The sequence below is a fragment of the Crinia signifera genome, chromosome 6 (genome assembly GCF_055691185.1).
Source record: "Crinia signifera chromosome 6, ASM5569118v1, whole genome shotgun sequence".
In the NCBI taxonomy this organism is placed as follows: domain Eukaryota; kingdom Metazoa; phylum Chordata; class Amphibia; order Anura; family Myobatrachidae; genus Crinia; species Crinia signifera.
In genome coordinates, this window is record NC_139222.1 from 286974769 (window position 1) to 286989574 (window position 14806).

Below are 14806 nucleotides of genomic sequence, written 5' to 3' on the forward strand. Positions count from 1 at the left end.
GCTTATAATACTATCTTATATTTCCAGCCGCAGGTTATATTGGTCAGAAATGCTGGGGTGACATTAAACATGCTTTAGTATTCGCACAGGGAACTTGTAATGCAAATGTTTCTGTTTCAGAGTCTTGCTTTTGCAGAATGCCTTATTGTGTGGTATTAACAATAGGGTGGTGTTTGTGTCAGAATCACCCCTGTACTCCTTGTGATCTCCTCTATTCTCGGGTCACTGTGTGACCTCATGGAGTAAGTATATAACATTCTGTCGCCATATCTTTCAGGTACTGTATCCCTGCGCAATACAAAACGGGGCTCGTGGTTCATTCAGGACCTTACTGAAGTGTTTTCCAAACATGCTAAGGACACACATGTGGCTGACATGCTGGTGAAGGTAAGAGCAGTGTTACCTTAGTAACATGGGACAGATGTATTATGGCTGGTGAAGTGATAACACCGCAACCAATCAGCTCTCAACTGTCAACATACAGGCTGGATTTGAAAAAGGACAGTTAGAAGCTGATTGGCTGCTGTGTGATCACTCTTTATCACTTCACCAGGCGTAATACACCTGCCCCTTAATGTACTGGTTTAGGTCACATTTTATTATCAAAAACTGAAAAAATATCAGGATTGCATTACACCAGGGGGACGTGCGTGAGGGTACATGGTATGAGAACCAGTGATTTCAGCTCCTATCCCCTGTAGGCCAGGTTTTCAGAATCTCTGTGTGTGGAAACAGGTGGGATAACTACTGACTTATATACGGATGTAATATATGTTATGTCACTTATGAACTGGGAATATGTCCACGGGACCAGGGGTCGGGATGCCGGTGGTAAGAAGACCAGCAGCAGCATCCAGATAATTACAGGGGCTGGTAAAAGGTGCCCACACTAGAAGGATCTGTGATATTAACATTTCCCTTGAACTCCCCGTCAGTCCTGGACAAAATATTTAATGCAAAGAGTTCATTTTAAGATTTCAGAAAAATGTTAACCCCTACGGTGGTATGCCCGGACTCTCCAGGGCTGCGCTGCTGTCACAGGCACACCATTGACCACAAGCCAAAGCTCCCCCATCTGGGAGCCCGAACACTACAGTGCCCAAACGGACCAGAGTGCTCCAACTCCCTGACCGTCTGAGCACCCAAGCCCCCGAACACACCAGATTGGCCCAACTCCCAAATACCCCCAAGCCCGAACGCATGAACCTCTAAGCACTCGACTAGCCCTGTCCCACAGATTATGAATGGTTTGCGGTAAAATCGTCCGATCGGTCGAAAATCGTCCGATCCGCCCAAAAAATGCTGTAGTAGTGTGTGGGCACCCTAAGTATACATACCCTCTGCCCCTACCCGCCTCTGCAGCTGCCGGGCAGTCACACTGGGGAAACGGAGGAGCTGTATTTTACATTTCCCCAGATCAATTTTACAGCCCTCAGTCGCAGTTTTCATAGGAACCTATCAGCTTCAGTGAGCTGACACTCATGCATGCTAGTCTTCGTATCCTTACACCAGGCTCCAGGAGCGCTGTGTACAACAATGCAGACCCTGGATCCGTCATGACTGCCTCCTGTTTAAAAGAACTATGCTGGGTGCCGCCCCCCACATGCTTCAGCATGGTAATCCTGCTGCGGCTAACAAGGGGCTGTGTGTGATATCACAAGACCTGTTCTGCACAAGCTCAGACCCTACGCCATCAGATTTGTACGGAAACCACCCAGTTTGTCTGATTTAGGCCCTTAGTCCATTAATGTACCACCTTGTCACCTATCCTTGAATTTTGCAGTATTACACAATAAAAGCATAAACTGGACATCGGTGCAGTTTGCAAATGATCTTTTTTTTCTGTTCAAAATGTTGTATTTGTAAATGCAGTAGTCATTTAAAAAGGTATATTATCCCCCAAGGCACATTGAGCCTAATTCAGTATGGGTTGCAAATTGGGCAATTTTATTGAATGTCTGCTGCGCTATATAAGAAACTGTAAATAAATAAATGTCTGCGTATGTGCCGCATTGTGCAAACAAAATTCGCAACTGAAAATGTCGCAGTTTGACGGATGATAACATAAAGGTTCCGATCTGTCCCGCAGGTGAACGCTTGCATAAAGAAACGAGAGGGCCACGCTCCAGGGACTGAATATCACCGCTGCAAAGAGATGTCCGAGTATAGCAGCACTCTCTGCCGAGACCTCTACCTGTTCCCGGGAATCTCCCTGTGATACCCAGCACCGCCACAAGCTGCCAGCACTTATAATTTATACATAGTTATCCGTTAGTCCACAGAAAGAAAAATACAAACTTTATTCACGTCTTCCATGTTTATATGGTCTCCTGTCGCTTTCTGCACCAGACCTTCAGCATTGAGAGAGGTGCTGCCCCGGAATCAATTTGTTACCCCATGTTCACAGAGTGGACGGTGGGGTCTGGGGGTCCTGGTAACTGTATCCATCTACCCCGATGTGTGACAGGTTCTGTGCTACGTAACAGGCCGCTCCATGATGGGAGATTGCTTGTTTTTTATTATTTTATGTTTAGTATATTCCTCAGTTTGTGGGGTTCTTGGTTTGCCGCTGTTGGAGGCAGGGGGGAGTTTGCTTTGTGCCTCAGCTTTTGCACTTTTTTTCTCCCACTGGCCTTACATGAAGTTAGGACCAACTCGATGATTGGCCTCATAGGCTTCCAAGCTCTTGACGTCCGTTTGTGCTGATTCCGTTTTCATTCAACACTTGGGGTTATATGTAATAGGATGAGAGATTCAGAAAGTGAGAGATTTGGTAAGAAATCTCCAGGTTTTTTATTTTTTTATTTCCAATAGTTTTATTTGAATAGACAGGAAATACAGCAAAATAGCGAAAAGCAGGTTGAACATAAAAACTGAGTTGAAAAAAACATCGGAATTCAATAATTAAAATAAGCCGTATGTCGCTGTAAAACATACAAAGAAGAACAATTCTATTTAGTACCGAGAGAACAAAAAGCAGTAATACAACAGGGGGTGGTTAAGAGGGTGTTAGTATGTGAAAAATGTTTACAGGAGGGGAAAGTGAAAAAGTGGTGTTAGAGTATGTCAGTGAGGGTGAGACGGGGCTGTCGGAGAGGGATTGATGAAGGAGAAAAGGGAAAAAAGGATTTGGATAGAGAAAAAGAGGCACGTGAGTATGATTAGAAGGTGGGCATTACTTACGGCCAGGGAGGGGAATGTTATGAAGAGAGTATCACAGAGTCCAGGTAGAGGGGAATTTTTTAACAAGATTGTTCTGAAGGCTAGTGATGTGTTCCATATTCGCCATATACCAGATTCTGTTCAGGAGCTCTTGATGGCTCGGGCCGTAGGTATCCTCCAATTGAGTGCAGAAGACAAAATATGTAAGCTTTGTTCATTTCTGTAGGTTTGTGGTCAAGAGGGGCACATAGGAGAAAGTTGGCAGGTGTTTTGGCGGGGCATAGAGGGTGAAGAGTTGTGATAGGAGGGAGCGCACCATCTTCCAGTATGGCTGAATTACCGGGCAGGTCCACCAGATGTGATAGAATGTTCCCAGCTGGGCACAGTTCCTCCAGCACAAGTTAGAGGAGCTTGGGTTCATATGGTGCAATCGTTCAGGGACTAGGTACCATCTGGTATAAATGTTATAAGAATTGTCCCGTATGGGGAAATCTCCAGTTTTGATTTTGCGGTGTAAATGATTGCCGCTTTTACCAAATCTCTCACTTACTGAATCTCTCTTAATATAAAATGTCACCCTTGGTGCGATATATGCTGCAGAGTATTATCCCAGGTACAGCTTCTCATTGCCACATTAAACATCTCATACTGCGACTTGTACACCAGTGACTGAATCCCAGTGATCATTTACACAGTGCAATGCCTGGTGTTATGGGGCAGTGTTGTGTGAATGTTTGCCCCCTCCAAAGAAATAGCCAATTGCACATTGAGAAATTGCTGCACTTAAGTTTTGCCAACATCTCCTAAATGTAATTTGTGTACAGATGTGTCCACATGCATGTAGCCTTAATATGCCGTGCGGTGTGAGGCGCAGGTCCCGTGCTCTGCAGTGAACCGTTTCAGGAGACTGAACTGATTAATAACGCTTGTATGTGAGTGCAAATGAGTCTGTATACAAAGCACTACGGAACATGGCGCGGGATAAAGCATCAGTCGCTGCATCGTACAATGTCACATTCAGATTCGGACACATTGTTGGGACTATCCATCTAAACGGTAAGAAAAGTAGCTTATATGTGGCTTTTATTGGATCATTTGGACCTAAATGAAGACGCATTATGAGGAGTGTAAACAACCTGCTGACGTTTATGTGAACATTCCTAACTGCCAGTGGTCCGGGCATCGCGGGTATCTCCGTCGCCCTTTCCAGATCTTTATCTCAGGACTTTCTCGCTTTTTAGACACTGCCGCATTCTGTATTATACTATGCCAAATACTACATTGTCACACGCCTGGCCGTGTCACGGTGTATCTCCGTTAAGAATGAGGAATGATGTTTTCGTTTAATAAAACTTTTTATATGTTCTTATTATTGTGGTTGGTTTGTGCTCCACAGCGTATATCACAAGGTACGCAAAATAAATGCAGGCTCACATTGGAGACGTATCATCGGGAGGGTGTACCAGTGTAGTAATTACAGGTGTGAGCGTGTACCGGTGTGAGTAGTACAGGTGGGAGGGTGTACCAGTGTATTAATTCCAAGTGTGAGCAGAGGAGGTGTACCAGTGTGAGTAGTACAGGTGGGAGTAGGGGAGGTGTGAGTGCACCAGTGTGAGAAGTACAGGTGGGGGTAGGGGACGTGTGAGGGTGTACCAGTGTGAGTGGTACAGGTGGGAGTAGGGGAGGTGTGAGGGTGTACCAGTCTGAGTAGGGGAGGTGTGAGGGTGTACCAGTGTGAGTAGTACAGGTGGGGGTAGGGGAGGTTTGAGGGTGTACCAGTGTGAGTAGTACAGGTGGGAGTAGGGGAGGTGTGAGGGTGTACCAGTGTCAGTAGTACAGGGGGGAGTAGGGGAGGTGTGAGGGTGTACCAGTGTGTGTAGTACAGGTGGGAGTAGGGGGAGGTTTGAGGGTGTACCAGTGTGAGTAGTACAGGTGGGATTAGGGGAGGTGTGAGGGTGTACCAGTGTCAGTACAGGTGGGAGTAGGGGAGGTGTAAGGGTGTACCAATGGGAGTAGGGGAGGTGTGAGGGTGTACCAGTGTGTGTAGTACAGGTGGGAGTAGGGGGAGGTTTGAGGGTGTACCAGTGTGAGTAGTACAGGTGGGATTAGGGGAGGTGTGAGGGTGTACCAGTGTCAGTACAGGTGGGAGTAGGGGAGGTGTAAGGGTGTACCAATGGGAGTAGGGGAGGTGTGAGGGTGTACCAGTGTGAGTAGTACATGTGGGAGTAGGGGAGATGTGAGGGTGTACCAGTGTGAGTAGTACAGGTGGGAGTAGGGGAGGTGTGAGGGTGTACCAGTGGGAGTAGGGGAGGTGTGAGGGTGTACCAGTGTCAGTAGTACAGGTGGGAGTAGGGGGAGGTGTGAGGGTGTACCAGTGTGAGTAGTACAGGTGGGAGTAGGGGAGGTGTGAGGGTGTACCAGTGGGAGTAGTACAGGTGAGAGTAGGAGAGGTGTGAGGGTGTACCAGTGGGAGTAGGGGAGGTGTGAGTAGTACAGGTGGGAGTAGGGGAGGTGTGAGGGTGTACCAGTGAGTAGTACAGGTGGGAGAAGGGGAGGTGTGATGGTGTACCAGTGGGAGTAGGGGAGGTGTGAGGGTGTACCAGTGTCAGTAGTACAGGTGGGAGTAGGGGAGGTGTGAGGGTGTACCAGTGTGAGTAGTATAGGTGGGAGTAGGGGAGGTGTGAGGGTGTACCAGTGTGAGTAGGGGAGGTGTGAGGGTGTACAAGTGTGAGTAGTACAGGTGGGAGTAGGGGAGGTGTGAGGGTGTACCAGTGTGAGTAGGGAAGGTGTGAGGGTGTACCAGTGTGAGTAGTAAAGGTAGGAGTAGGGGAGGTGTGAGGGTGCACCAGTGTCAGCAGTACAGGTGGGAGTAGGGGAGGTGTGAGGGTTTACCAGTGTGAGTAGGGGAGGTGTGATGGTGTACCAGTGGGAGTAGGGGAGGTGTGAGGGTGTACCAGTGTCAGTAGTACAGGTGGGAGTAGGGGAGGTGTGAGGGTGTACCAGTGTGAGTAGTATAGGTGGGAGTAGGGGAGGTGTGAGGGTGTACCAGTGTGAGTAGGGGAGGTGTGAGGGTGTACCAGTGTCAGTAGTACAGGTGGGAGTAGGGGAGGTGTGAGGGTGTACCAGTGTGAGTAGTATAGGTGGGAGTAGGGGAGGTGTGAGGGTGTACCAGTGTGAGTAGGGGAGGTGTGAGGGTGTACAAGTGTGAGTAGTACAGGTGGGAGTAGGGGAGGTGTGAGGGTGTACCAGTGTGAGTAGGGAAGGTGTGAGGGTGTACCAGTGTGAGTAGTAAAGGTAGGAGTAGGGGAGGTGTGAGGGTGCACCAGTGTCAGCAGTACAGGTGGGAGTAGGGGAGGTGTGAGGGTTTACCAGTGTGAGTAGGGGAGGTGTGAGTAGGGTAGGTGTGAGGGTGTACCAGTGTGAGTAGTACAGGTAGGAGTAGCGGAGGTGTGAGGATGTACCGGTGTGAGTAGTACAGGTGGGAGTAGGGGAGGTGTGGGGGTGTACCGGTGTGAGTAGTACAGGTGGGAGTAGTGGAGGTGTGAGGGTGTACCAGTGTGAGCAGTACAGGTGGGAGTAGTGGAGGTGTGAGGGTGTACCAGTGGGAGTAGGGGGAGGTGTGAGGGTGTACCAGTGTGAGTAGTACAGGTGGGAGTAGGGGAGGTGTGAGGGTGTACCAGTGGGAGTAGTACAGGTGGGAGTAGGGGAGTTGTGAGGGTGTACCAGTGTGAGTAGGGGAGGTGCGAGGGTGTACCAGTGTAAGTAGTACAGGTGGGAGTAGGGGGAGGTGTGAGGGTGTACCAGTGTAAGTAGTACAGGTGGGAGTAGGGGGAGGTGTGAGGGTGTACCAGTGTGAGTAGCACAGGTGGGAGTAGGGGAGGTGTGGGGGTGCAACAGTGTGAGTAGTACAGGTGGGAGTAGCGGAGGTGTGAGGATGTACCAGTGTGAGTAGTACAGGTGGGAGTAGGGGAGGTGTGAGGGTGTACCAGTGTGAGTAGTACAGGTGGGAGTAGGTGAGGTGTGAGGGTGTACCAGTGTGAGTAGTACAGGTGGGAGTAGGGGAGGTGTGAGGGTGTACCAGTGTGAGTAGGGGAGGTGTGAGGGTGCACCAGTGTGAGTAGTACAGGTGGGAGTAGGGTAGGTGTGAGGGTGTATCAGTGTGAGTAGTACAGGTGGGAGTAGCGGAGGTGTGAGGATGTACCAGTGTGAGTAGTACAGGAGGGAGTAGGGGAGGTGTGGGGGTGTACCAGTGTGGGTAGTACAGGTAGGAGTAGGTGAGGTGTGACTGTGTACCAGTGTGAGTAGTACGGGGGGCGTAGGGGAGGTGTGAGGGTGTACCAGTGTGAGTAGTACAGGTGGGAGTAGGGGGAGGTGTGAGTGTGTACCAGTGTGAGCAGTACAGGTAGGAGTAGGCGAGGTGTGAGGGTGTACCAGTGTGAGTAGGAGAGGTGTTAGGGTGCACCAGTGTGAGCAGTACAGGTGGGAGTAGGGGGAGGTGTGAGTGTGTACCAGTGTGAGCAGTACAGGTAGGAGTAGGCGAGGTGTGAGGGTGTACCAGTGGGAGTAGTACAGGTGGGAGTAGGAGAGGTGTTAGGGTGCACCAGTGTGAGCAGTACAGGTGGGAGTAGGGGAGGTGTGAGGGTGCACCAATGTGAGTAGTACAGGTGGGAGTAGGGTAGGTGTGAGGGTGTACCAGTGTGAGTAGTACAGGTGGGAGTAGGGGAGGTGTGGGGTGTATCAGTGTTAGTACAGGTGGGAGTAGGGGAGGTGTGAGGATGTTCCAGTGTGAGTAGTACAGATGGGAGTAGGGGAGGTGTGGGTAGTACAGGTAGGAGTAGGGGAGGTGTGACTGTGTACCAGTGGGAGTAGTACGGGGGGTGTAGGGGAGGTGTGAGGGTGTACCAGTGTGAGTAGTACAGGTGGGATCAGGGGAGGTGTGAGGGTGTACCAGTGTGGGTAGTACAGGTGGGAGTAGGGGAGGTGTGAGGGTGTACCAGTGGGAGTAGTACAGGTGGGAGTAGGGGAGGTGTGAGGGTGTACCAGTGTGAGAAGTACAGGTGGGAGTAGGGGAGGTGTGAGGGTGTACCAGTGTGAGTAGTACAGGTGGGAGTAGGGGAGGTGTGAGGGTGTACCAGTGTGAGTAGTACAGGTGGGAGTAGCGGAGGTGTGGGGGTGTACCAGTGTGAGCAGTACAGGGGGAGTAGGGGAGGTGTGAGGGTATACACCAGTGTGAGTAGTACAGGTGGTAGTAGGGGAGGTGTGAGGGTGTACCAGTGTGAGTAGTACAGGTGGGAGTAAGGGAGGTGTGAGGGTGTACCAGTGTGAGTAGTGCAGGTGGGAGAAGGGGAGGTGTAAGGGTGTACCAGAGTGAGTAGTACAGGTGGGAGTAGCGGAGGTGTAAGGGTGTACCAATGTGAGTAGTACAGGTGTGAGTAGCGGAGGTGTGGGGGTGTAGCAGTGTGAGTAGTACAGGTGGGAGTAGGGGAGGTGTGAGGGTGTACCAGTGTGAGTAGTACAGGTGGGAGTAGGGGAGGTTTGAGGGTGTACCAGTGTGAGTAGTACAGGTGGGAGTAGGGGAGGTGTGAGGGTGTACCAGTGTCAGTAGTACAGGGGGGAGTAGGGGAGGTGTGAGGGTGTACCAGTGTGTGTAGTACAGGTGGGAGTAGGGGGAGGTTTGAGGGTGTACCAGTGTGAGTAGTACAGGTGGGATTAGGGGAGGTGTGAGGGTGTACCAGTGTCAGTACAGGTGGGAGTAGGGGAGGTGTAAGGGTGTACCAATGGGAGTAGGGGAGGTGTGAGGGTGTACCAGTGTGAGTAGTACATGTGGGAGTAGGGGAGATGTGAGGGTGTACCAGTGTGAGTAGTACAGGTGGGAGTAGGGGAGGTGTGAGGGTGTACCAGTGGGAGTAGGGGAGGTGTGAGGGTGTACCAGTGTCAGTAGTACAGGTGGGAGTAGGGGGAGGTGTGAGGGTGTACCAGTGTGAGTAGTACAGGTGGGAGTAGGGGAGGTGTGAGGGTGTACCAGTGGGAGTAGTACAGGTGAGAGTAGGAGAGGTGTGAGGGTGTACCAGTGGGAGTAGGGGAGGTGTGAGTAGTACAGGTGGGAGTAGGGGAGGTGTGAGGGTGTACCAGTGAGTAGTACAGGTGGGAGAAGGGGAGGTGTGATGGTGTACCAGTGGGAGTAGGGGAGGTGTGAGGGTGTACCAGTGTCAGTAGTACAGGTGGGAGTAGGGGAGGTGTGAGGGTGTACCAGTGTGAGTAGTATAGGTGGGAGTAGGGGAGGTGTGAGGGTGTACCAGTGTGAGTAGGGAAGGTGTGAGGGTGTACCAGTGTGAGTAGTAAAGGTAGGAGTAGGGGAGGTGTGAGGGTGCACCAGTGTCAGCAGTACAGGTGGGAGTAGGGGAGGTGTGAGGGTTTACCAGTGTGAGTAGGGGAGGTGTGAGTAGGGTAGGTGTGAGGGTGTACCAGTGTGAGTAGTACAGGTAGGAGTAGCGGAGGTGTGAGGATGTACCGGTGTGAGTAGTACAGGTGGGAGTAGGGGAGGTGTGGGGGTGTACCGGTGTGAGTAGTACAGGTGGGAGTAGTGGAGGTGTGAGGGTGTACCAGTGTGAGCAGTACAGGTGGGAGTAGTGGAGGTGTGAGGGTGTACCAGTGGGAGTAGGGGGAGGTGTGAGGGTGTACCAGTGTGAGTAGTACAGGTGGGAGTAGGGGAGGTGTGAGGGTGTACCAGTGGGAGTAGTACAGGTGGGAGTAGGGGAGTTGTGAGGGTGTACCAGTGTGAGTAGGGGAGGTGCGAGGGTGTACCAGTGTAAGTAGTACAGGTGGGAGTAGGGGGAGGTGTGAGGGTGTACCAGTGTAAGTAGTACAGGTGGGAGTAGGGGGAGGTGTGAGGGTGTACCAGTGTGAGTAGCACAGGTGGGAGTAGGGGAGGTGTGGGGGTGCAACAGTGTGAGTAGTACAGGTGGGAGTAGCGGAGGTGTGAGGATGTACCAGTGTGAGTAGTACAGGTGGGAGTAGGGGAGGTGTGAGGGTGTACCAGTGTGAGTAGTACAGGTGGGAGTAGGTGAGGTGTGAGGGTGTACCAGTGTGAGTAGTACAGGTGGGAGTAGGGGAGGTGTGAGGGTGTACCAGTGTGAGTAGGGGAGGTGTGAGGGTGCACCAGTGTGAGTAGTACAGGTGGGAGTAGGGTAGGTGTGAGGGTGTATCAGTGTGAGTAGTACAGGTGGGAGTAGCGGAGGTGTGAGGATGTACCAGTGTGAGTAGTACAGGAGGGAGTAGGGGAGGTGTGGGGGTGTACCAGTGTGGGTAGTACAGGTAGGAGTAGGTGAGGTGTGACTGTGTACCAGTGTGAGTAGTACGGGGGGCGTAGGGGAGGTGTGAGGGTGTACCAGTGTGAGTAGTACAGGTGGGAGTAGGGGGAGGTGTGAGTGTGTACCAGTGTGAGCAGTACAGGTAGGAGTAGGCGAGGTGTGAGGCTGTACCAGTGTGAGTAGGAGAGGTGTTAGGGTGCACCAGTGTGAGCAGTACAGGTGGGAGTAGGGGGAGGTGTGAGTGTGTACCAGTGTGAGCAGTACAGGTAGGAGTAGGCGAGGTGTGAGGGTGTACCAGTGGGAGTAGTACAGGTGGGAGTAGGAGAGGTGTTAGGGTGCACCAGTGTGAGCAGTACAGGTGGGAGTAGGGGAGGTGTGAGGGTGCACCAATGTGAGTAGTACAGGTGGGAGTAGGGTAGGTGTGAGGGTGTACCAGTGTGAGTAGTACAGGTGGGAGTAGGGGAGGTGTGGGGTGTATCAGTGTTAGTACAGGTGGGAGTAGGGGAGGTGTGAGGATGTTCCAGTGTGAGTAGTACAGATGGGAGTAGGGGAGGTGTGGGTAGTACAGGTAGGAGTAGGGGAGGTGTGACTGTGTACCAGTGGGAGTAGTACGGGGGGTGTAGGGGAGGTGTGAGGGTGTACCAGTGTGAGTAGTACAGGTGGGATCAGGGGAGGTGTGAGGGTGTACCAGTGTGGGTAGTACAGGTGGGAGTAGGGGAGGTGTGAGGGTGTACCAGTGGGAGTAGTACAGGTGGGAGTAGGGGAGGTGTGAGGGTGTACCAGTGTGAGAAGTACAGGTGGGAGTAGGGGAGGTGTGAGGGTGTACCAGTGTGAGTAGTACAGGTGGGAGTAGGGGAGGTGTGAGGGTGTACCAGTGTGAGTAGTACAGGTGGGAGTAGCGGAGGTGTGGGGGTGTACCAGTGTGAGCAGTACAGGGGGAGTAGGGGAGGTGTGAGGGTATACACCAGTGTGAGTAGTACAGGTGGTAGTAGGGGAGGTGTGAGGGTGTACCAGTGTGAGTAGTACAGGTGGGAGTAAGGGAGGTGTGAGGGTGTACCAGTGTGAGTAGTGCAGGTGGGAGAAGGGGAGGTGTAAGGGTGTACCAGAGTGAGTAGTACAGGTGGGAGTAGCGGAGGTGTAAGGGTGTACCAATGTGAGTAGTACAGGTGGGAGTAGCGGAGGTGTGGGGGTGTAGCAGTGTGAGTAGTACAGGTGGGAGTAGGGGAGGTGTGAGGGTGTACCAGTGTGAGTAGTACAGGTGGGAGTAGGGGAGGTGTGAGGGTGTACCAGTGTGAGTAGTACAGGTAGGAGTAGGGTAGGTGTGAGGGTGTACCAGTGTGAGTAGTACAGGTGGGAGTAGCGGAGGTGTGGGGGTGTACCAGTGTGAGTAGTACAGGTGGGAGTAGGGGAGGTGTGAGGGTGTACCAGTGATTAGTACAGGTGGGAGTAGGGGAGGTGTAAGGGTGTACCAGTGTGAGTAGTACAGGTGGGAGTAGGGGAGGTGTGAGGGTGTACCAGTGTGAGTAGTACAGGTGGGAGTAGGGGAGGTGTGAGGGTGTACCAGTGTGAGTAGTACAGGTGGGAGTAGGGGAGGTGTGAGGGTGTACCAGTGTGAGTAGTACAGGTGGGAGTAGGGGAGGTGTGAGGGTGTACCGGTGTGAGTAGTACAGGTGGGAGTAGGGGAGGTGTGGGGGTGTACCGGTGTGAGTAGTACAGGTGGGAGTAGGGGAGGTGTGAGGGTGTACCGGTGTGAGTAGTACAGGTAGGAGTAGGGGAGGTGTGAGGGTGTACCGGTGTGAGTAGTACAGGTAGGGGAGGTGTGAGGGTGTACCAGTGTGAGTAGTACAGGTGGGAGTAGGGGTGGTGTGAGGGTGTATCAGTATGAGTAGTAAAGGTAGGAGTATGGGATCTGAGAAGATTACCAGATTGGGTGGTATATGTGTAACTAGACGTGTGGTAGCTTTCGGCTTTTCCCAAATCCCACCATTGCAGTCCAAGTTTTAAGGATATCTATCCTTCAGTCAGTATTGAAGCATCTTACAGCATACTGCAATAACTGGTAAGGGTTAGCACAAGCAGTTGCGGATTAGAAATGTATGACTTTTATTAAATGTTACTCAAAAATTAAATGAAATGGTGATCTGTGTCAGGCTTGTGGGCAGTGTTCATTAAATGCTGCACACTCTTACATAAACATTAGTGAGTAATGTATGTAATTATTGCCTACAGTGACTACTTCTGACCAGGAGAGGGAGCCACAGTATAATACATAACATGAGCAAGGACAGCGCTGCAAGGAACATTTAACATAGTATCTCATTAAATTGTCATGTGTGTGCGTGGGAGGGAGGGGTGCTTGTGGAATCTTAATAGCTACTGCACACAGGCCCTGCTTGCTAAGTAGTGGTAGAGTATACACAAATATAACGGTCTCGTAGATTCCCACAACTTAGTAGCACGTTTATTACAGTGGAATAATTAGATCAGATACACCCAGGTGGAGGTCAGTGTGCAGACCTGCATTTGTGGTCACTGATCTAATGCTATTGTAGCCAATGATTCTGCATTTCACATCTCATTACACTTTGACTCTTTTCGTGCTCCGGGGATAATCACATTTAACAAAAAATGTAAATTAAAAAAATGTTTTACTGTTCATTTTTTTATTTTTTTTAGACACGGTGACTGTCAAATGTTAGGGGTGATTCAGACCTTAATGCACCGCCATGCCTCGAGTGAAATCCCGCCTTACAAATGAATGTGCTCGCTCTCCGGACGCAACTGAGCGAACATGTCCAAAGCCCATCTTAACTGGCTCACCATTGGCTGTTAAGGCTCATACACGCTGGGCGACTTTGAGCTAAAAGCCGCTCAAAACAGCAAGTTTGAGCGACCTTCGTCTCATAGCTGCCCAGTGTTTACGGCTCAGTGATGAGCGGTGATGTGCACTCCCGCATCCTCGCCGGGAAAGACGCTCATCTGCTGGTATTACCAGGCTTTGAGGACGGCTTACCACAGCGCTTCGGGTCAAAAAACGGTGAAAAACCCCATATCGTGACTGTCGACCTAATGCACCTGAATACAGCTGTAAGGGCCGTGTCTGTACATACTGGAGAATTATTTTTTCCTTGAGACACTGTCTGAACTATGGAGACAAAAAAAGTCCTTTTTTTTTCTCTGTCCGTTCAGACATCACATAGAAACCACCGGATGAATACGGATTGCGTTTTCCACTATTGCGCAGCTTCGTGACCTAGAAACAAACTGAGCTATTTATTATCGCTATCATTAGTTCCACTGGGCAATAACAGAAATGCAGGGGAGCGATACCACTGGCAGACGCTAATATTATATGCGCCTGTGTTATTTCAGCCCTTAGCGCCAAGCTTTTGTCAGGGCAGTTAGTATCATCCTTCCATAGCTGTCGTTGCTGCAGCATCCGCCGTTTCCTGCACCATATATTTTACATCTTCCTCGCGCCCCAATGCCGACACTTTCCTTTGTATCGGCTTTCTGTGTGACGACTAATTAGGGGGGACAATATTTCTATTGTTCCCGGAGTTTGCATAAGAGGCTCGCAGACTCTGAGAATGGAGATGACTGGAAGTGTTGTGCTTTTATCTGCGTTATTAAATCCACGGATTCTGCCTGTTGGGTGCCTCCAGCGCGTAGGTCTTACTTTGATCGACACGTCGGCTCTTTCTGTTTCCTTTGAGGAAGATTTTTAGATTTTCGCTGGTATCTCCCTGGAAACGGCGCACAGGACCCGCGGTGCAGGAGGTGACCTCTTACTCCCTCTGTATTATTAGAAATAGCTCAGCAGTGTAGAGAGACTGTGTAATCCCACCTGTATAGAGAACATACAAACTCCACACATATAAGATCTATGACCCCCGCTGTGATGCCTGTATATTATCTCCTAGCTGCGCTCCGGCCTCTATCAGTTTGGGCTTCTTATCTGCTTATATTGGGTTTGTTTCATCTGTCTGCAACACCATAGAATGTTTTGGTATCCGGATGGTAGGTTGACACAAGCAGTGGGTTGACGCGGCTATAGTCAACACAGGAAAAGGTTGAAATTAGTTTTTTTTTTTTACTTTTTCATACAGTACCATCCACGTGGACTCTGAATGGGAATGGTAAAGGTGTCCAAAACATGGGGGGTGAAGAAAAAACACTAAGTGGGGGTCCATATTTTCACGTTGCACTCAACATGGGTTGCAGAACCCAACAATGATTTATTATGGCCTCCAGTCTATAGATTAGGGTTAGCTAATTGCTGTACATCTTGCCAAATCCCCCCACCACCACCACCCCATTCCCCAAACGTCAGT

At 50.7% G+C, this 14806-nt stretch overlaps 1 protein-coding gene across 1 annotated transcript in view; it reads left to right on the plus strand.

Moving 5' to 3' along the window:
* Positions 1-4527, plus strand: part of CASP2 (caspase 2) — a 29590-nt gene extending 25063 nt beyond the window's left edge. The window contains exons 8-9 of the mRNA XM_083149871.1: positions 278-387; positions 2090-4527. Of these exons, the coding sequence (XP_083005997.1) occupies positions 278-387; positions 2090-2218 (239 nt within the window). The 3' untranslated portion in view covers positions 2219-4527. The remainder of the gene's footprint in view (positions 1-277; positions 388-2089) is intronic.
* Positions 4528-14806: the final 10279 nt, after the last annotated feature.